Source organism: Prorops nasuta, unplaced genomic scaffold, assembly GCF_024137725.1.
Source record: "Prorops nasuta isolate Cenicafe-Biocafe unplaced genomic scaffold, Cenicafe_Pnas_1.2 PNAS00051, whole genome shotgun sequence".
NCBI classification, from domain to species: domain Eukaryota; kingdom Metazoa; phylum Arthropoda; class Insecta; order Hymenoptera; family Bethylidae; genus Prorops; species Prorops nasuta.
Genome location: NW_027116848.1, coordinates 217,985 through 240,448, shown reverse-complemented (window position 1 = coordinate 240,448; position 22,464 = coordinate 217,985). Strand labels below are relative to the sequence as shown.

The 22,464-nt window shown below is 34.0% G+C and overlaps 1 protein-coding gene and 2 long non-coding RNA genes across 3 annotated transcripts; 2 read left to right on the top strand and 1 right to left on the bottom strand.

Moving 5' to 3' along the window:
* The first annotated feature begins 10,247 nt into the window (after positions 1-10,247).
* Positions 10,248-11,189, top strand: LOC136784302 (uncharacterized). The gene is made up of 3 exons (XM_066744881.1): positions 10,248-10,251; positions 10,464-10,666; positions 10,743-11,189. Exons 1-3 carry the CDS (start codon positions 10,248-10,250, stop codon positions 11,187-11,189), a joined length of 654 nt encoding a protein of 217 aa, XP_066600978.1.
* Positions 11,190-15,330: 4,141 nt separating this feature from the next.
* Positions 15,331-17,532, top strand: LOC136784316 (uncharacterized). The gene is made up of 4 exons (XR_010824398.1): positions 15,331-15,877; positions 16,029-16,403; positions 16,513-16,755; positions 16,890-17,532. It is a non-coding gene; the product is annotated as an uncharacterized lncRNA (long non-coding RNA).
* Positions 17,533-20,036: 2,504 nt separating this feature from the next.
* Positions 20,037-22,248, bottom strand: LOC136784315 (uncharacterized). The gene is made up of 4 exons (XR_010824397.1): positions 21,692-22,248; positions 21,166-21,540; positions 20,814-21,056; positions 20,037-20,679 (listed from the first exon to the last, which is right to left on the bottom strand). It is a non-coding gene; the product is annotated as an uncharacterized lncRNA (long non-coding RNA).
* Between the last annotated feature and the right edge of the window lie 216 nt (positions 22,249-22,464).

Below are 22,464 nucleotides of genomic sequence, written 5' to 3'. Positions count from 1 at the left end.
ATCAGGATAGATTCCTTTATCCGATATTATATGTCCCAGATAACATGTTTCTTTTCGTAGAAAACGACATTTTTCTGGTTGTAATTTTAATGTATATTCCCTTAATCTGGTAAACACTTCTTGTAGCCTCTTGTTATGCTCTGTTAAAGTTGGTGCATGGATTACTATATCATCCAGATACACGTAGCATTTGATTCCATGTAATCCTGATAACACTGAGTTCATCATACGCTGGAATGTTGCGGGTGCATTTTTCAAACCGAATGGCATACGATTGTATTCGTAGTGTCCCATTGGCGTAGAGAATGCTGTTTTCTCCTTGTCCTTCTCTGCCATTTCTATCTGATGGAAGCCTGATGCCAAATCTAATGTTGTGAAATATTTAGAATATCCTAATTGATCTAGTATTTCCGTTATATTTGGTAAAGGAAATGCATCTCCTACCGTTACTTCGTTTAATTTAAGGGAAGTCTACGACTATGCGCATCTTCACATTTCCCTGGGCATCAGGTTTCTTAGGAACTACCAGGAGTGGTGCATTCCATTGACTTTTACTCGTACGTACTATACCTTCTTCTTCCATCTGATTTATTTGTTTATCTATTTCGTTTTTATGTTTTTCTGGCAGACGATAAGGTTTCTTGAAAATTGGGGTGGTCCATTCTTTTAGGGTGAGTGTGTGTTTTACTGCTTTTGTAGTCAAAAGACGATCCCCTTCTATTTGGAATATATCGCTGAAGCTTTTACAAATCATGTATAATTTCCGTTTTTCCTCTTCATTGAGATGGGCTACATCTATGAGATTTATCAGTTTGTCAATTCTATCTTCGTTGTAATTGTTTATGTGATAAATTGCTAGAGGTTGAGAGTGCTCGATGTTTTCTTCGGGTGGGTCGGGAATTTTTTCTAGTTCCACTATAGGGGTATCTATCTCCTGCTCGTCCTCTGTAACATTGATTATGCTGACGCAGCAGGTAGACTCAGACGGCCTGGTGACACAGTTTCCCATGTACACGCCTGGTCTAAGTTCTCGGGCTGTCGCTAGCCCATCACTCGTGCTATGTGTTATCGCCGCCACTAAAGTTTCGGTTCTCGGTTTCAGGGTCACTGTCTGGGGAGCTGAGTAGTGCATTTGCCAGCTGTGTCCTAGCATCGTAATTGAATGATCTCGGTTTACCGTGTAAACATTTTTCTCCCAGAAATCTACACTTAAGATTCCGTCTGCAATTAATGGGAATGAACTAGGTATTACCTTGAATGGATGCAGAATTATGTTTCCCTACTTTCACATGTAGTTCCACTGTTCCTGCAGTAGTGAATGGGTAGTTTCCTAATCCAGTAACGGTATTTTTCTTTTGGTTGATCATCGTTCTTCCTTGGAGAACTCCTGCTTTTATGATAGAAATATCAGCTCTTGTGTCAAAAAGTAACATAGCTGTTCGTTTTTTAAATTCATCAGCTTGAACCTCAATTAAATTTCTATGTGAAGAGTTCTGTAATACGTTTAGTCTCGTTGTGTCGAGTCGTACTCGTTCCTCTGCTTGTGACTCTGCGGCACTTATTTGCTGAGTGGATTCCCTTTGTTTTTTCCTTTTTAAGGTTCGGCACTCTTGGACCGTATGTCCAGGTTTTTTGCAATAATTGCATACATCAGATATTTTATTTATTGATACTCTCTTATCTTGAGGTTTTTTAGCGTTAGATAATCGTGCGTAGCAATTTTTTGCGAGGTGTCCCTTTCTGTCGCACCTTTCGCAATGTAGATTATCATTTTTCTTATTGTTACCTGTATGGGAACCTTGTTGAATTCCTCTCTTGTTATGATTAGGTTCATGAGAGGATGGGTAGGTGCTATCTTCTTCTATAGCCATAGAGATAGCTTCTTGTAGAGTGAGGCATTTAGAAGCCTTCACTATCGTTGCAATACGCGAATTTAAACCGTGATTAAATTGAATCAATGCTTGTTTTCTCAGCAATCCTTCTATTGCGGCATTACTGTCTGCTGAGTTTCCTGGGTCTAAGCTTAATTGTAATAGCTCAGTTAGCAATCCTTCTATATGGTTAGCGTATGCTTTTACTGGCTCGTCCTTTCTTTGTCGGCTAGTATATAGGTCGTTTTGTACGACTGCTACTGATCGTTTAGGCCTGAATATGGCTTCTAATTCTACGACTAAATCTTCGATTGTATCAATGGCCCTATGTTTAAGTTCATGGAACGCTCTGCCTTTTAGACTTGAGAATCTAATGAATTGTAATAAGTCGCTCCGATCTTTAGGGGCTATACCATCGTGAATAAGGTATGCTGTACTTATAAATGGATCTAATCCATCTGGATTCCCTGAGAAAGTGGGTAACATTTTCATAGCTGTATCGAACGAGAATCGGGGTTTCGGTTCATTTTCTAATTGAGTTGATTCTTCTCGTTCATGATCTGAACCGTGGTTTAACGGCTTAGAGAAAGTCCTTCGTGAAAGTTTCTTTATTGTGGAACTTCCGCAAGGTCGCGGTTCGTTTTCTGTTGCATATACAATTGCATCCTGCCGGATACGTAATTGTCTAAGTTTTTCTCTTAGCCTAGCATTCTCTTCTTCGAGAGGATTGGCCTCTCGTCGTAAGGTTTCAGTTAGTCTGTTTATTTCAGTCGTTATTGGCGACTGAGACACCCTTGGGGCAGGTGTTACAGGTAGTCTGGTATCCAGAGTTCTATCTGTATTTTGTTCAGGAACCGAGTTTGGGTCATGAAAAACAACACGATCGCGTTGCCATAATGGAGCTTCCGCGCCTACGAATAGTAACGTTGCGTCTAAGAGCACTGCGGTCTACGCTCCCAACTAATGGATTTCGGTTTGTGTTTGTATTTGATGTGCTAGGAAATGCAACAGTATCGGTTACTTCTGGGCTTTCCGAATCGAATAATGCACGTTCGGTATTTTCCTGCACTTCATGCAAGAAGGAAGTTACTTTGTCACTGATAGAAACTTGATTAAATAAGCGCCTAGAAGTTGCTGTAAGATTTGGAACCGATTGAGTCCGGTCAAGGTTTCTGTCGTCTTGATTCATGAGAAAATTTTCCTCTAAAATTTATTTTCGCTCGCGGGGCTCGCGTTAACAATGATTCGCAAAGAAAATAGTTTTGCTACTGATTTTTTACAAGTTGGAACCGTACTCACCAAAGATCCATTCTTCTTCAGTTGAGTCCTGATGTCGTAGGTCCTCTTGTAGATTCCTTGAGTAAGCTGGTCGGTGATGTTGAATCCTCTAGGATAGGCAGTGATCTTCCGAATGGACGAGGTCGAAATGTTGAGACTCCGATAATGATCGATGAATCCCTTGAGGACTGGAGTACTGAGGGGTTGATTTGAAGTAAGAATTCCTCCAGTTGTTACCGTCGTAGTAGTTGATAAGCGTAAGGAAATCTCCTTTCTTTTTTCGATAGATCTTTCAGCCTATCCCACCGCTGCCACCACTTTTGTTATGGGTTCACACCGTGACGAACTAATTCAAGTACTTTTGGGTACAACTAAATTTATTCAGTCCTTGTAGAGTTATTTTACAATGTTGAATTATAAAAATAAATTATAGTTATACAGGTTTTTAGAGGTTTTAAATAAAAGGGTTATCTAATTGAAGTTAGATTGAATTTAGAGTAACTTGGGAGCTAATGCTCGGTTAAAGTCAGATGACTTGTTCTAAGTACTGCTGGGCCTGGACTGATCGGTCAGGAACCGAGCAGTCAAGTCGTTGCCTCAAAATGCATCGATTCTCATGACCATATATGGTATGGTTTTAGGGAATCGATCGTGCATCAATGGTTACTAAGTCGACCGTGCGTCAATAAGACGATTGTTCTAATAGCTGACTAAGACTTTTGGCCACGCGCGCTCTGAGGCCCTGGCAACAGAGAAGTACTGTTGCCTAAGAAGGAGGTTCAGGTTGCATACGAATGACGCCACACGGCGCTTGGTTAGAATGCAACCGGAGCCTTTTCGAATTTAACTAACTTTTATTAATTAAATGTTTTAATTCTAGTTATTGGCTAGTTGATAGAGAAAAGTAGTATAAGTAGTTATATGTATATAACAATATATATATATATATATATATATATATATATATATAACACAAAAGCAATAAACGTTAAAAAATATACATATGCAGTAATTATTATTGAGATCTCTAATTATAAGTATTTAATTTTCTAGGTACTGGCAGCACTGCAATTCTTCGCTTCAGGTAGCTATCAAATGTGTGTGGGAAATCAAATTAATATGGTAATTAGTCAACCCTCTGTTAGTAGAAGTATTAGTAATGTTGTTAATATTTTAAATATGCCAGAAGTGTTTAACGAATGGGTTCATTTTCCAACCACAATTGAAGAACTGAGAGAAATTCGCAATAAGTAATCAAAGATTTAATTATTTACACTAAAAATACACTTTTTATTAATTTAATGATTAAAAATAATACAAGTTTAGTTTAAACAAATGATTTAATTTGGAAGCTGTACTCTTACTGTACTAATAATGTGTAATTGTATTTATATTTACTTTTAATTATCGGTTTTGGATGCATCATCGTTTTCCAGAAGCTATAGGATGCATAGATTGCACCCATGTAGCAATTATTGCACCACCAAAGAATGATACCTTATATCCGGAACATATATTTGTAAATAGAAAAGGATATCACTCTATTAATGTGCAATTGGTATATTAGTCATTTAATTTGATAGAGTTTAATATTATATTGTTTGAATTTCAAAATGTTTGATTATTTTTAATTAAACGATTTTATTGAAGGCCAAGAAGCAATTAATGCCAATATAAGCAAATGTGAATTAAACAATTTAGAAATAAAAATAATAAATGAATCGCAAATTGTCTTGAATTATGACCACATTGTAATCAATTATAAATTAATAATTCTGAAATTTATTCAGAAGCTAACTATGATATTATAATCTTAAATTCACTTAATTATTTATAAATTAATTGAAAAATTCATATCTACTAGCTATTTCATATTCTTTTCTAGATTTGTGATACAGAACTTAAAATTTTTAATGTAAATGCCCGCTACCCAGGTAGTATACATGATTCATTTATTTGGAACAATAGTAATATTCAACCTTTAATGCAGCAGATTTACAATCGCAGACATAAATTTTATTTACTTGGTAAGTAATATATACAGGGTGTAACGAAACGACCGCCTTTTCTCGTAACTGGAGGTTCGGGGTGACAAACTGAGTGAACCTGTAAAATTTTGCTCGAATCGTTCAAGGGGTTTAAAAGTTATTTATATTTTAAAATCACCCTTTTTCAGTCCTTTTCCAACGACTTTGACTGCACAATGGAAAGTGGAGAAAGTGAAAAAACAATTGATGAACATCCCAATAGAATGTAAAAATTATCGATCGCGCGCGATAATACTTTTGCTATTTATTCCATTAATCTGGCTATCAGATCAATTTTAAAAATAGCAAACTCCTTTTCATTACATTTCCAATTCAATTCAGTACAGTTATCATTGACTAAATTTATGGAAAGAGCGAGAAGATGCAATGAAAAGGAAAGTATCAAAAACTAAGATGTCGCGCGAACGCACTGATAATTTAATAGGAAATGCATGAGGGCATTCTCTTTCTACTAACGAAGCTAAAGAGAATGATTCAAAATCAATACATTGATGATAGAGAAAACTAAACTTACCCATTTAATGTTCTCCAAGTTCTTTTACATCGAAGTTTTCGAAAAAGCTTCAAACTGGCTCTTCGATGATTTCCAGAAAGCACACTATCACTGTTTTTGCATTTAAGCACTCGTGAATTTAAACAAATTAGATATTAACCTACGTTACTTCAAAACACTGGTTAATTTGACACTTTTGAACTGTTTGAAGTAGGCTGATTAAGATTAGTCGAAACGAATTACTTATTATTTCTCCTCTCTGTGTCTCTCTCTCTCTTTCTCTTCAGCATACTTCAAACAGTTCAAAAGTGTCAAATTAACCGGTGTTTTGAAGAAACGTAGGTTAATACCTAATTTGCTTAAATTCGCGAGTTTTTAAATGCAAAATTAGTGGTATTGTGCTTTCTGGAAATCATCGAGGAGCCAGTTTAAAGCTTTCTTAAAAACTTTGATGTAAAAGAACTTGGAGAACATTAAATGGGTAAGTTTAGTTTTCTTTATCATCAATGTATTGATTTTGAATCATTCTCTTTAGCTTCGTTAGTAGAAAGAGAATGCCCTCATGCGTTTCCTATTAAATTATCAGTTCGTTCGCGCGACATCTTAGTTTCTGATACTTTCCTTTTCATTGCGTCTTCTCGCTCTTTCCATAAATTCAGTCAATGATAATTGTACTGAATTGAATTGGAAATGTAAAGAAAAGGATTTTGCTATTTTTAAAATTAATCTGATAGCCAGATTAATGGAATAAGTAGCAAAAGTATTATCGCGTGCGATCGATAACTTTTACATTCTAATTGGGGTGTTCATCAATTGTTTTTTCACTTTCTTCACTTTCCATTGTGCAATCAAAGTCGTTGGAAAAGGACCAAAAAAGGGTGATTTTTAAATGTAAATAACTTTTAAACCTCTTGAACGATTCGAACGAAATTTTACACGTGCACTCAGTTTGTCACCCCGAACCTCCAGTTACGAGAAAAGGCGGTCGTTTCGTTACACCCTGTATATATATATATATATATATATATATATATATATATATACAGGGTCTTTTCCTAACAGCGGAACATAGGAGATTCGTGTTAGTTGACTATAGCACTCAGAATGATCGAATCTGAGAGCGCTGATTGGTCAATATTGCGTAGTACCAACATATAATAGGCCGTTACCAATAGTTGGATACAAAAAATGAGATACATCCGCCATATTGGTGTGGAGAATGTATACATGCTAATCCTAGCAGAAAGAGGTGTAAAATAGAGAAATGTCAAATGGTAAGGTTACTAAAGTAAAAATTGAAAATAATAAATGGAAAGTACGAATATTCTTCATTTTCATTCAAAGTATTCAATTTTTACTTTAGTAACGACAACATTTGACATATTTCCATTTCACACCTCTTTCTGCTACAACTAGCATGTAAACACTTCTCCACTCCAAAATGGCGGATGGGTCTCATTTTTCGTATTCACCTATTGGTAACGGACCATTTCATGTTGGCACTACATGATATTAAACCAATCAGCGCTCTCAGAAACCATCATCCTGAGCGCTATAGTCAACTAACACGAAACTCCTATATGCCGCCGTTAGAAAAACGCCCTGTATATATATATGTGTGTGTGTGTGTGTGTGTGTACTTCGAAGGTATCCCAATAACCAAATATGTTAATTATTTACTTTATATTTGCTTCATTTACAGGTGATTCTGGTTATGCGCAACGGCCGTGGTTAATGACTCCTTTTTTGCATGAAAGCAGTGATTCAATTAGACGGTACAATGAGCGTCAAATGAGCACTAGATCATTAATCGAGCAGTGTAATGGACTTCTAAAGGCAAGATTTCGTTGCTTATTGAAGCATAGGGTATTGCATTATCGTCCTGCTGTATGTAGCCAAATAATTAAATCTTGCGTTTTGCTACATAACATGTGTATAATGGAAAACGTTCCAAGGCCAGAAGTCGAAGAAAATGAGTTAATTGATTTTGGCATTTATCCGCCTGAAGAATACAGAGAAATATCAACAAATAGAAATGCTGATCTAACTGCTGGAAGAAGAGCACGAACAAGAACTATTGAGCGGTTCTTTACTTAAAATGTGTCCTAATTGTTGTTAAAATTTTAATTAATTAAAATACATTTTTTAAGATTTTTTATAAAATATCTTTTTATTAAACGCTTATTTAAGTCTAGTCTACAAAATCTATACTTATACATATACAGGGTTAGCCACATAATTCGTATCAAGAGACGGAGATCCTCTTGATGCCCCATAGTGGGGACTAAGCGCGTGATTGGCCGATGCGTAAGAGAGAAAGAATGAACGACGGAGAGAGACGGCAATGCTGCTCACGTTGCTTCTCTATCAATTCTAGCAGTGTCTCTTTCTGCAACGTAGTTACGCTAAACGTATTGGTTGCTAGAGAGAAAGGCTACTAGAAGTGAGCGAGAGAGAGCGATGCAGCGTGGAGCGTGGTAACATTGTAATTCTCTCTCTCTCTCTCTCTCTCTCTCTCTCTCTCTCTTTTACTCTTGCTCTTTCCAGCAGCTACTCATTTGACTGAAAGAGAGCTATCTTTTCCTCACCACCTTGCGGTAGATAGCTAGGTGCGTTTTTGTTTTTACACTCAGAAAAATTTTTCAATTCATTAGCTGTTATTCATTGCAACAATAAATTAGCTTTATTATTGTAACGAATATCAGTTAATAAATGGAAAATTTTTTCTGAGTGCTAGTGGTTTCCCCGGTAGGCCTAATCCACTAAACTTGTATTGACTTATAATTGCTCGAAGTGCCTACCTCTGCTTTGAAGGCAGAGTTCGGCTCTTCGAACAATGTCGCGCGTTGCTCGATGCACCATGTCTGGCGTGAGCGTTTGGAAAGCCGCAGCAATTGCATCGCGAACCTCCGATTCTGAACTCTCACGCCACTTTTCCACCAGACGCTTAATGTGTCCCCACAAGAAGAAGTCCAGTGGGGTTAACTATGGTGACCGAGCTGGCCAGGTGATCGGGCCACCACGACCCATCCACCTGTCCGGGAATCGCGCATTAAATATGGTCCGTACGTTTCGAAGAAAATGTGCAGGAGCTCCGTCGTGCTGGAAAATCATACTTTCTCGCACGAACAGAGGCACATCTTCGAGCAATTGCGGCAATTGCTCCTCCACGAATCGCAGGTACTTTTCTCCGTTGAGCCTGGGTGCTAAAAAGAAAGGTCCAATCTGTAAAAAACCACATTATACAAAATTTTCACAATTTTTTGTACCTTTTTGTAAGTTTTATTTGAGATTAGCTTACCACTCTATCTCCAATGAGACCAGCCCACACATTTATGGTCCAACGGAACTGAAAGGCCCCCACTCTTACAGCTCTCGGATTTTCCGTTGCCCAACGCACATAGTTTTTGCTATTGAATACGCCATTAGGCGTAAACGTGGATTCGTCCGTCCACAGAATTCGGTCGGGGAATTGACTATTGCGCCTACATTGCGCCAAGAATCCTAAATTTAAATAGAGAAAATAAAATGAGAAGAAGGAATGACAGCAATTTAATTAACGCAATAAGAGGATATAAAGCAATGAAAAACATGTACCTTCGCAAAAATTCATCCTTGGCTGATAATCTTAGGCCAATAATTGATGTACCCGTTGCAGATGGAACGGGTGATAATTATTATTGTGCAATATTCGACGAACTGTTGTACCGCTTACGCATAGCTGACGAGCCAAATCGTTCGTACTCGTCCGCGGATTTTCTTTTACCGCGTCCAACAGCCGCTGTACCAACACTGGATCTCTGTTTCGAGATCGATTAAATTTCACTACTGACACTGTACGCTGGAAACGTCTCACCGCACGTAAAATTACATTATAGTCAGGGTGTCGCCGGCTTGGAAATTTCATGCGATATATTTGCGCGGCTTTTCGCGCGTTTCTATTCGCTTGACCATACGCAAAAATCATCACACAATATTCTTCTTGCGTGAAAACCATGGCTGTTGCCTTCTTCTCAATTCGACGAGAACTGACAACTTTTATTACAATATTGAAACATCAACAAACTGCAGCAGAACCTTAAAAGATTCAATGAGACTTTGTCGGTTCTGGTTCTAAGATGTAAACAATGAAGTCAATCCCGAAATGGAAAATGATATCTTACAACCAAAACCGACAAAGTCTCATTGAATCTTTTAATGTTCTGCCGCAGTTTATTGATGTTTCAATATTGTAATAAAAGTTGTCAGTTCTCGTCGAATTGAGAAGAAGGCAACAGCCATGGTTTTCACGCAAGAAGAATATTGTGAGATGATTTTTGCGTATGGTCAAGCGATTAGAAACGCGCGAAAAGCCGCGCAAATATATCGCATGAAATTTCCAAGCCGGCGACACCCTGACTATAATGTAATTTTACGTGCGGTGAGACGTTTCCAGCGTACAGTGTCAGTAGTGAAATTTAATCGATCTCGAAACAGAGATCCAGTGTTGGTACAGCGGCTGTTGGACGCGGTAAAAGAAAATCCGCGGACGAGTACGAACGATTTGGCTCGTCAGCTATGCGTAAGCGGTACAACAGTTCGTCGAATATTGCACAATAATAATTATCACCCGTTCCATCTGCAACGGGTACATCAATTATTGGCCAAAGATTATCAGCTAAGGGTGAATTTTTGCGAAGGTACATGTTTTTTCATTGCTTTATATCCTCTTATTGCGTTAATTAAATTGCTGTCATTCCTTCTTCTCATTTTATTTTCTCTATTTAAATTTAGGATTCCTGGCGCAATGTAGGCGCAATAGTCAATTCCCCGACCGAATTCTGTGGACGGACGAATCCACGTTTACGCCTAATGGCGTATTCAATAGCAAAAACTATGTGCATTGGGCAACGGAAAATCCGAGAGCTGTAAGAGTGGGGGCCTTTCAGTTCCGTTGGACCATAAATGTGTGGGCTGGTCTCATTGGAGATAGAGTGGTAAGCTAATCTCAAATAAAACTTACAAAAAGGTACAAAAAATTGTGAAAATTTGATATAATTTGGTTTTTTACAGATTGGACCTTTCTTTTTACCACCCAGGCTCAACGGAGAAAAGTACCTGCAATTCGTGGAGGAGCAATTGCCGCAATTGCTCGAAGATGTGCCTCTGTTCGTGCGAGAAAGTATGATTTTCCAGCACGACGGAGCTCCTGCACATTTTCATCGAAACGTACGGACCATATTAGATGCGCGATTCCCGGACAGGTGGATGGGTCGTGGTGGCCCGATCACCTGGCCAGCTCTGTCACCAGAGTTAACCCCACTGGACTTCTTCTTGTGGGGACACATTAAGCGTCTGGTGGAAAAGTGGCGTGAGAGTTCAGAATCGGAGGTTCGCGATGCAATTGCTGCGGCTTTCCAAACGCTCACGCCAGACATGGTGCATCGAGCAACGCGCGACATTGTTCGAAGAGCCGAACTCTGCCTTCAAAGCAGAGGTAGGCACTTCGAGCAATTATAAGTCAATACAAGTTTAGTGGATTAGGCCTACCGGGGAAACCACTAGCACTCAGAAAAAATTTTCCATTTATTAACTGATATTCGTTACAATAATAAAGCTAATTTATTGTTGCAATGAATAACAGCTAATGAATAGAAAAATTTTTCTGAGTGTAAAAACAAAAACGCACCTAGCTATCTACCGCAAGGTGGTGAGGAAAAGATAGCTCTCTTTCAGTCAAATGAGTAGCTGCTGGAAAGAGCAAGAGTAAAAGAGAGAGAGAGAGAGAGAGAGAGAGAGAGAGAATTACAATGTTACCACGCTCCACGCTGCATCGCTCTCTCTCGCTCACTTCTAGTAGCCTTTCTCTCTAGCAACCAATACGTTTAGCGTAACTACGTTGCAGAAAGATACACTGCTAGAAATGATAGAGAAGCAACCTGAGCAGCATTGCCGTCTCTCTCCGTCGTTCATTCTTTCTCTCTTACGCATCGGCCAATCACGCGCTTAGTCCCCACTATGGGGCATCAAGAAGATCTCCGTCTCTTGATACGAATTAAGTGGCTAACCCTGTATATAAATATATATATAGAATGCCAATTTTAAAATCACATAGTAAACAAGGAATAATATAAAGTGTTTAATACAAGCTTAAATTCTTATTCCAAAATTATAATTTATAACTTTTAAATAATGTTAGACACAATTGTAAAGTATGTTAATTTCAAATTTTTTTGAAATGCGTAAATTTTAAATTATAAACTTATTCTGGTTTTTCTATCAAAGTTAGCAATAACTTTACGATATTTTCTTTTGCTTCCACATCACGTTTTTTAAGAGGAAGGTGATATTCGTATAAGCTTATTTTATTTCTATAATAAGCTTGGCGATTATCACAGTCTCTCTCACTAATAACTGCAAGCTTCTCACTTTCATGCATAACTCTTTCATATCTGCTTCTCTTTCTCTTTGTTGCTCTGGGTTGTGCTTCTGCAGGCATAGGTTCAACCTCATTGTATAACGGACTTTCCAGTATATCGTCTACTGCTTGCTCATTAATTAAATCATGCTCAGTTCCATTATTCCAGTTCTACGAAAACAGTTTATTACAGTACAGTTCATTTCATTTATTCGGTACATGATCCACGATATAAATTGGCATAATTTCATATACTCACAAAAGTGACAACTGATTCTGCGGTTAGTGCAATACCCTCTACAACTGTTGGTCCTATCATTGCGAGTAAACTCCTTTCAACTTCGTTTAAATCTTGTAAAGCAGAAGGTCCACATCCAGTACTTCTTGTGTGGTTTTTGATAGTAGAACCCTTTACTTTAGCCATGTTTTTAATATCTTGCCAAGACTGAAAGAACAATAAACTGATTATTTATGATAATAGTCAGTTAAGTTACCTATTAAAAACCTTTCGCCATTTATCCCATGTTTTAATAACACCAGGGATTTCATTCAGCATAGCTGAAATTTCTTCCCATAAGATTTTAGCTTTTTTATAAGTAAATTCTTTATTAAATTTACCAGCTTGCAATTCCGGATGCTTTTCCATAAAATCTATAAGAAAACAGAAAAAATTATACTAATTTTTAAAAAAATTAACTTTTCTTCAATTATAATAAATATTATATATTACCAATAAGTAGTTTCTTTTGCTCATCATTAATGTAATTTCCAGGTTTAACTATGTTATTCTCCATTTTGCGATTAATTTAATAATCAATTAATAAGTTCGTTAGTACTCTAATGGGGTCCTCGGTACAAATCCCACCACATGTCCCAGTCCCATGTGTTGTTTATGATATCATGGCGCCATATTGATTTAAATACTTTTTAAAACTAAATGATTGGTTATTCTATTTCAAAGAATATCGGCAACATTGTATTAATGTCGTATTCGACTTTTGTCCAATTGCATATCACGAATGGTTGTCAGGAATACCTTTAGGTATTAGTATGCGAAACCAATCGTTCGACAATTATCGAATACGAGAAAAGTCGAGTGAATTCATGAATAGACCCCCTAGTTTACATGCTAGTTGTAGCAGAAAGAGGTGTGAAATGTAAAAATGTCAAATAGTGAGGTTACTAACGTAAAAATGGAAAATAATGAATGGAAAGTAAGAATATTCGACCTTTCCATTCATTATTTTCCATTTTTACTTTAGTAACCACACTATTTGACATTTTTCCATTTCACACCTCTTTCTACTACAACTAGCATGTAAACACTTCTCCACTCCAAAATGGTGAATGGGTCTCATTTTTCCTATTCATCTATTGGTAACAGACCATTTCATGTTGGCACTACATGATATTGACCAATCAGCGCTCTCAGAAACCATCATCCTGAGCGCTATAGTCAACTAACACGAATCTCCTATATGCCGCCGTTAGAAAAACGCCCTGTATGTGTATAATACTGAGTTCATCTTATTTTTTAGCTTCAAGTAGTTTTCCAGCTATGTGTTTGAATATACATTTTGAATATAGAATGCTCTTATTTCCTTACTCTTATTATAATGTTGTCAGGATTGATAGAAAGATATTTCAATCATCTGAAAATGATAGGATATACATATGATGACTGGATAAATTAAGGTTTTAGGACAGATAAGTCTCATGAACAAATGGGAATAATAAAATAAGTATTGCATATTGGGAATGGATATCAAAATATGTAGCTGCAAAATATAATTTGAAGCTAAAAACAAGATGAACTCAGCAGTATACATAAAAATATTGGTCGACAATATCCTCTCAAATGGAAAGAAAACATATCATGTGGATGAGGTGCCAAACATATTTAAGTACAATAAGCCCAGTGTCCATTCTTCAAATTTAATACAGCTATAGTTTACCAATTATCCTAATTATTATAGAAATAATTAGACAGCAGAATAAGCATATCTGAGCATATTTGAAAATATTTAGAGAATTATTGGTATATGTGTTCAAAACTAGAAGAAGAAGGAATAATCAAGGCAAATAAATGTCATACGAAATGTGGAAGCATATGAAGTACGGATGAATAAGAAATTAGCAGAAACTTTATACAAATAATCTCACATTGAATAATAAAAATCATTGAAGTAAATAGTTATGAGCTGTGGATTTAAAATACTTGCAATTTGGTTAGAGTAGCTTAAAGATAGGTTCTACAAGAATATGTAATTACTATGTACGTATAGAAATTGTGTATGGTTAAGGAAGAAATTAAAATAATATTTTTATTGAACTAACTTTAATTTATAATAATAGGAATCAAAACATTATTAAAGATCATTATTATTTTATAATAAAATTCCTTTGTTTACGCAGCAATCTTTCTTACGCATTCACTACTATAACATTATGTCACAATTATTGAAACTATAGGGCCACACAGAAATGCTTTATAAATTAGTCCTTTTCATTCATTGTTCTTTAAGTATTTCTTTCCTGCGATTTAAATTCATGAAGAATTGGATTTAGCCTGTAACAGAAATAAAATAACCACAAAGTATATTTCTTTATAAATTCACAATAATTTTCATTTTGTGTTATTAATTTATGCTCATCTGATATATTTTTTCTTCTATGTTATGTATTAAAATCCTTCCTTCTTTTCCGCAATCGTTTTCCGAAAATATTACTTTTGTTTACGATCCAAAATTGAGGGTTAATCGCGCCATTTGACAGCTACGGACAAACTCCTTAGATATCCCTTTACCCCTTTAGTTCTTACTTCCCCTCGCCTGGCGCAAGATTAATGGCCGAAACTGTACACTACGGGAAATTGAATCGTGTGTGGTTCGGCTAACTTCACCCTGTAGCTTTCTGTGGTATATTATCCTATAGCAAGATAAATAAAAGTTGGTAGATCTGCTAAACTGACAGTTGTAACTATAGATAAATATGTCGACTGTCTTTGACTGCCGAAAAATAATTGTCCATGACAATAATGGTCGAGCAAAAAGGGATGCAAGTTAAAGTAAAAGCTGCGGAATTTATACTAGGTTATATTCACGAATAATATATTTTTAAAATCATTATGGTCGCAGCTGATGTGAACAATAAACAGTATATCTGGAAAAAGGAAAATCTATCAGATAAGTATTTGTGGTAGAGTATCAAACGTCCTAAAATTTGGTGGGGACAAAATGGCGGCAACAGTAGCTGTCTTTGGCAAGGGTATTGAATCTATGTTAATCTTATACATGGTTGAAGCGTGAGCAGTCACGTGATAACTTTGTACAGTCCATTCTAAAACACATAATAAAATTTTATCACGTGTCATAAATGTTTTGACAGATGGATTTGGATTATATTATGGAAGAAATTTAAGTAGCAGATAAGTATATCTGGTTGCTAATTATTACGTTAATTATCATTAAAATGAATATACTTTGTGGTAATTATTGTTTGTTGTAGGTTAAAAGACAAAAGGATACAAATTAAAAAATTAAAGAAGTTCAAAAATGAATTCCCAAAGTGCCACATCTATTAAACCGTATAGAATTTATGCCAACAGAGGTTCATAGATTTATAAATATTATGGAGAAGATTAAAATATTAGAAAAAAAGCTATAATTTATGAAGCATTTTTCTGTGGCCAATTAATGTAAATACTATTAATGGAATATTATAGTGGTGAACCTTTAAGGGATTGCTGTATATACTGAGAAATCTTATTATAAACTAATAATTACGCATGGTAATGTTTTGAATCTTAATATAATTTAAAGCTAGTTTAATTAAGATATTATTTTTCTTCAAACTTTATACATACACAGTAATTACATATTCTCACAGTATTCATAAACTCTTTAAACTATTGACAAACTTACAAGTTGTATTATTTGCAGGGTATAGCTGTATATTGCAATGACGTTTAATGACCAATGTGAGACAGACTACACAGGACTTCTACGTTTGTCTGATTGATCTATCACATCTGTCCAAATCTTCTGTGATATTTATATGCCTCTTTTTCATCATCTTCTTCGAGTGTTTTAACTTATAACAATGATTCTCCAGACATTATCACGTATACTCTGATCTGCTGATTCTGCTGACCTGCATTTAATTTTGTAAATATTGGGATGATTGGTATACCACTGCTTTGTTAAATTTGAAGAATGGAAGATTCAATGATAGTATATTTAAATTCAACATATGTTCGGTTTCTCTTCTATGGGATATTTTCTTATTACACTTGGGAGAATAATATTCTACAAAAGGCATGTATATACTGCTGAGATCATCTTATGTTCAGCTTCAAATAGTTTTCCAGTAAGCTTATAGATATCTATTTTGAATGTACAATACTTATTTAGCTACTCTTTTTAGGATGTCATCAAGATTGATAAAGGAAGATATGTCACCCTTTCAAAATGATAAGTTATGTGTTTGGTGACTGGATAATTTACGGTTTCAGGAGAGATATGTCGCAAAAGCAGATAGGAGTAAGGAAATAACTACTGTATATGAGGGATGGATATCCAAATGTGTGTTTGACATCTATTTGAACCTGACAACAAGATAGACCCAGCAGTATAAGGAAACCTTTCGAAAAATAATATCCTCACAAAGGTAATGAGAACATATAACTCAGAAGAGATTCTAGCAAATATTATATTTAAATACTATCATTCGGATTATCTATTCTTCAAATTTAATGTAGCAAACGTTACCAATAATCTCAACATTTACAAAATTAATTGCAGGTCAGCAGAATCAATGGAACTGAATGTATTTGAAAATATCTGGAGTACTCTTGCAATATGCTGAAAACTATAAGAAGGAACAAATGAGGCAATCAAATATCACACCAAAAGATGTAGAAGGATGTGATGGATCCATCAAGTATTTGGAGAAAGCCTGTGCTTCTAACATCTAGTAATCAAATTCATTGCAGCAAATAGTTATGACCTACAGATTTGAAATAGTTTTAATTTTGTTAGAGTAGATTATAATAGTAAATAGCTTAAGATAATTTTTCATTACTGCGCATGTACAGAATTTCAGAAAAGAAGAAAGGAAAACATTCTACTTAAACTGGCTTTAATTTATAATAAGAATTAACACTTTATGGTACTTAATTATTAAATTATAATAATACTTTTTGTGTATACAGCAATTGCTAACAATTTAACCATTATTATATTAAGCTAACAGTATTGAGAGATGATATCTGGTGTTAAAGTGGAATATTGAAAAATCTTTGTTTTGGAAAAGTTATTACTCTATTCTTGCTATACGATACAGTGACAAGTGTAAAGCCATCTTTTAATATAAAATATATGGATTTGACTGCACGAGTTTTCACATGGAATTATTTTTAATTATAATATTTAAATTATATTTTGAGAATTATACCTGTGCATCGGAAAGATGTTTACTAGAACACACCTTTTAATTAACACATTCTCTGTCCACAACGTTTATTATTCAAACTCCTGGATGATGAATTTCGATGGTGATATATGTCACTTACCTTTCCTCTGCTAAATGAAAAAAATGAATCAGCCATCTATACATTGTGCCATTTGAAACACATGCAAAATTTAAAGTAAAACTTTTAGTATACTTAAAATTGTAAGAAACAATTTGATTGTAATCATACGTCAAAATAACTATACTGAACTAGAAAATAGATTAACTAAAATATATTTTATAGTCGTTCCTAATTTTTACAATAATTTTGAAATTTGTCATGTTAAGGATTAACATGTTTGTTCAGAATTTATAGTTGGCACTGTTAAAATTAGTGTACAGATGAGTGGTTAAAGAATATAATATTTAAAAAATACAATGCAGATAGCAAAACCAAGAAATATGAATAACTGAACTCTTAATTTTACTATTTTACAATATACGATTAATCTTTCTATATCCTATACATAAGATGATTTTATATGAAATTTATTTTGCTATCTTCATTCTTATTATGTATTAATCCTTTGTGACATACTGGTGATAAACATTATCAGCAGGAATTACTCAAATGTTTTTTGTAATTGCCAGCTAATGCGTATGATTTGATTTTTAAATTACTGTGTTACTATGATAAACAGAGAATACAGGAATATAGCGAAGAAGATAATTATTTATTATATTAATGTTGTATATAAAGACAACTGAAACAACAATTATTTCTTCATAAAAATATGCTCCAAAGGGTTAAACTAATTATAACTTCCTTTTCGAGACTCAACCTTTTATCAAAAATAATGTCAAATTAGATCCTTAATACTAAAGAGAGTAGATAACAACAAGGTTGATTTATTAATGTCTTTATTTATTGATCCTCTTGATTTTGCTGGCAGGCAATGGTTTGAATAAATAAGATTTAAATTTGTAATTGAAGTAATTGGAAATTACTGAAGATTATCATCAGCTTGATTTACAATAATGGTTATGCATCAAACAATCTTGATCTAAGATTCAGGGGCTTCATTATACCTTTAATAATGAACAAATCATCCTCTGTTTTACCTATTACTTCTGCCATTTCCAGTAACAGGGTTTCTTCTGTAAAAAATATTATTATGTTGTATATATATGAACATTACAATGGTAATTATATAGTTGTGCAGCACTTCTTTTTAGAATATAGAGGAATTTATGTTTTTCTCTACTAGATTCCCTACATAGTAGCACGAATCGTCTTTTTGAAACTTAAAAATTCGCGCGTACCATGTAGATCTGCATTTGTCTGTTACTGGAAATGGCAGAAGTAATAGGTAAAACAGAGGATGATTTGTTCATTATTAAAGGTATAATGAAGCCCCTGAATCTTAGATCAAGATTGTTTGATGCATAACCATTATTGTAAATCAAGCTGATGATAATCTTCAGTAATTTCCAATTACTTCAATTACAAATTTAAATCTTATTTATTCAAACCATTGCCTGCCAGCAAAATCAAGAGGATCAATAAATAAAGACATTAATAAATCAACCTTGTTGTTATCTACTCTCTTTAGTATTAAGGATCTAATTTGACATTATTTTTGATAAAAGGTTGAGTCTCGAAAAGGAAGTTATAATTAGTTTAACCCTTTGGAGCATATTTTTATGAAGAAATAATTGTTGTTTCAGTTGTCTTTATATACAACATTAATATAATAAATAATTATCTTCTTCGCTATATTCCTGTATTCTCTGTTTATCATAGTAACACAGTAATTTAAAAATCAAATCATACGCATTAGCTGGCAATTACAAAAAACATTTGAGTAATTCCTGCTGATAATGTTTATCACCAGTATGTCACAAAGGATTAATACATAATAAGAATGAAGATAGCAAAATAAATTTCATATAAAATCATCTTATGTATAGGATATAGAAAGATTAATCGTATATTGTAAAATAGTAAAATTAAGAGTTCAGTTATTCATATTTCTTGGTTTTGCTATCTGCATTGTATTTTTTAAATATTATATTCTTTAACCACTCATCTGTACACTAATTTTAACAGTGCCAACTATAAATTCTGAACAAACATGTTAATCCTTAACATGACAAATTTCAAAATTATTGTAAAAATTAGGAACGACTATAAAATATATTTTAGTTAATCTATTTTCTAGTTCAGTATAGTTATTTTGACGTATGATTACAATCAAATTGTTTCTTACAATTTTAAGTATACTAAAAGTTTTACTTTAAATTTTGCATGTGTTTCAAATGGCACAATGTATAGATGGCTGATTCATTTTTTTCATTTAGCAGAGGAAAGGTAAGTGACATATATCACCATCGAAATTCATCATCCAGGAGTTTGAATAATAAACGTTGTGGACAGAGAATGTGTTAATTAAAAGGTGTGTTCTAGTAAACATCTTTCCGATGCACAGGTATAATTCTCAAAATATAATTTAAATATTATAATTAAAAATAATTCCATGTGAAAACTCGTGCAGTCAAATCCATATATTTTATATTAAAAGATGGCTTTACACTTGTCACTGTATCGTATAGCAAGAATAGAGTAATAACTTTTCCAAAACAAAGATTTTTCAATATTCCACTTTAACACCAGATATCATCTCTCAATACTGTTAGCTTAATATAATAATGGTTAAATTGTTAGCAATTGCTGTATACACAAAAAGTATTATTATAATTTAATAATTAAGTACCATAAAGTGTTAATTCTTATTATAAATTAAAGCCAGTTTAAGTAGAATGTTTTCCTTTCTTCTTTTCTGAAATTCTGTACATGCGCAGTAATGAAAAATTATCTTAAGCTATTTACTATTATAATCTACTCTAACAAAATTAAAACTATTTCAAATCTGTAGGTCATAACTATTTGCTGCAATGAATTTGATTACTAGATGTTAGAAGCACAGGCTTTCTCCAAATACTTGATGGATCCATCACATCCTTCTACATCTTTTGGTGTGATATTTGATTGCCTCATTTGTTCCTTCTTATAGTTTTCAGCATATTGCAAGAGTACTCCAGATATTTTCAAATACATTCAGTTCCATTGATTCTGCTGACCTGCAATTAATTTTGTAAATGTTGAGATTATTGGTAACGTTTGCTACATTAAATTTGAAGAATAGATAATCCGAATGATAGTATTTAAATATAATATTTGCTAGAATCTCTTCTGAGTTATATGTTCTCATTACCTTTGTGAGGATATTATTTTTCGAAAGGTTTCCTTATACTGCTGGGTCTATCTTGTTGTCAGGTTCAAATAGATGTCAAACACACATTTGGATATCCATCCCTCATATACAGTAGTTATTTCCTTACTCCTATCTGCTTTTGCGACATATCTCTCCTGAAACCGTAAATTATCCAGTCACCAAACACATAACTTATCATTTTGAAAGGGTGACATATCTTCCTTTATCAATCTTGATGACATCCTAAAAAGAGTAGCTAAATAAGTATTGTACATTCAAAATAGATATCTATAAGCTTACTGGAAAACTATTTGAAGCTGAACATAAGATGATCTCAGCAGTATATACATGCCTTTTGTAGAATATTATTCTCCCAAGTGTAATAAGAAAATATCCCATAGAAGAGAAACCGAACATATGTTGAATTTAAATATACTATCATTGAATCTTCCATTCTTCAAATTTAACAAAGCAGTGGTATACCAATCATCCCAATATTTACAAAATTAAATGCAGGTCAGCAGAATCAGCAGATCAGAGTATACGTGATAATGTCTGGAGAATCATTGTTATAAGTTAAAACACTCGAAGAAGATGATGAAAAAGAGGCATATAAATATCACAGAAGATTTGGACAGATGTGATAGATCAATCAGACAAACGTAGAAGTCCTGTGTAGTCTGTCTCACATTGGTCATTAAACGTCATTGCAATATACAGCTATACCCTGCAAATAATACAACTTGTAAGTTTGTCAATAGTTTAAAGAGTTTATGAATACTGTGAGAATATGTAATTACTGTGTATGTATAAAGTTTGAAGAAAAATAATATCTTAATTAAACTAGCTTTAAATTATATTAAGATTCAAAACATTACCATGCGTAATTATTAGTTTATAATAAGATTTCTCAGTATATACAGCAATCCCTTAAAGGTTCACCACTATAATATTCCATTAATAGTATTTACATTAATTGGCCACAGAAAAATGCTTCATAAATTATAGCTTTTTTTCTAATATTTTAATCTTCTCCATAATATTTATAAATCTATGAACCTCTGTTGGCATAAATTCTATACGGTTTAATAGATGTGGCACTTTGGGAATTCATTTTTGAACTTCTTTAATTTTTTAATTTGTATCCTTTTGTCTTTTAACCTACAACAAACAATAATTACCACAAAGTATATTCATTTTAATGATAATTAACGTAATAATTAGCAACCAGATATACTTATCTGCTACTTAAATTTCTTCCATAATATAATCCAAATCCATCTGTCAAAACATTTATGACACGTGATAAAATTTTATTATGTGTTTTAGAATGGACTGTACAAAGTTATCACGTGACTGCTCACGCTTCAACCATGTATAAGATTAACATAGATTCAATACCCTTGCCAAAGACAGCTACTGTTGCCGCCATTTTGTCCCCACCAAATTTTAGGACGTTTGATACTCTACCCTGATACTCTACCGTATTTGTAGCTGTAAAATCAAAGATGGAAGAAAGTTTTGCTTTGTTAAATTGTTGGTTTATCCTTTGTTAAAGCGAAGTTTGGGTAGGCGGACAATTGGCCTAAAAATTTTTGGATGTAGAGTATACTCTCTACATAAAGACATGAATTATGATTATATTCGCGCA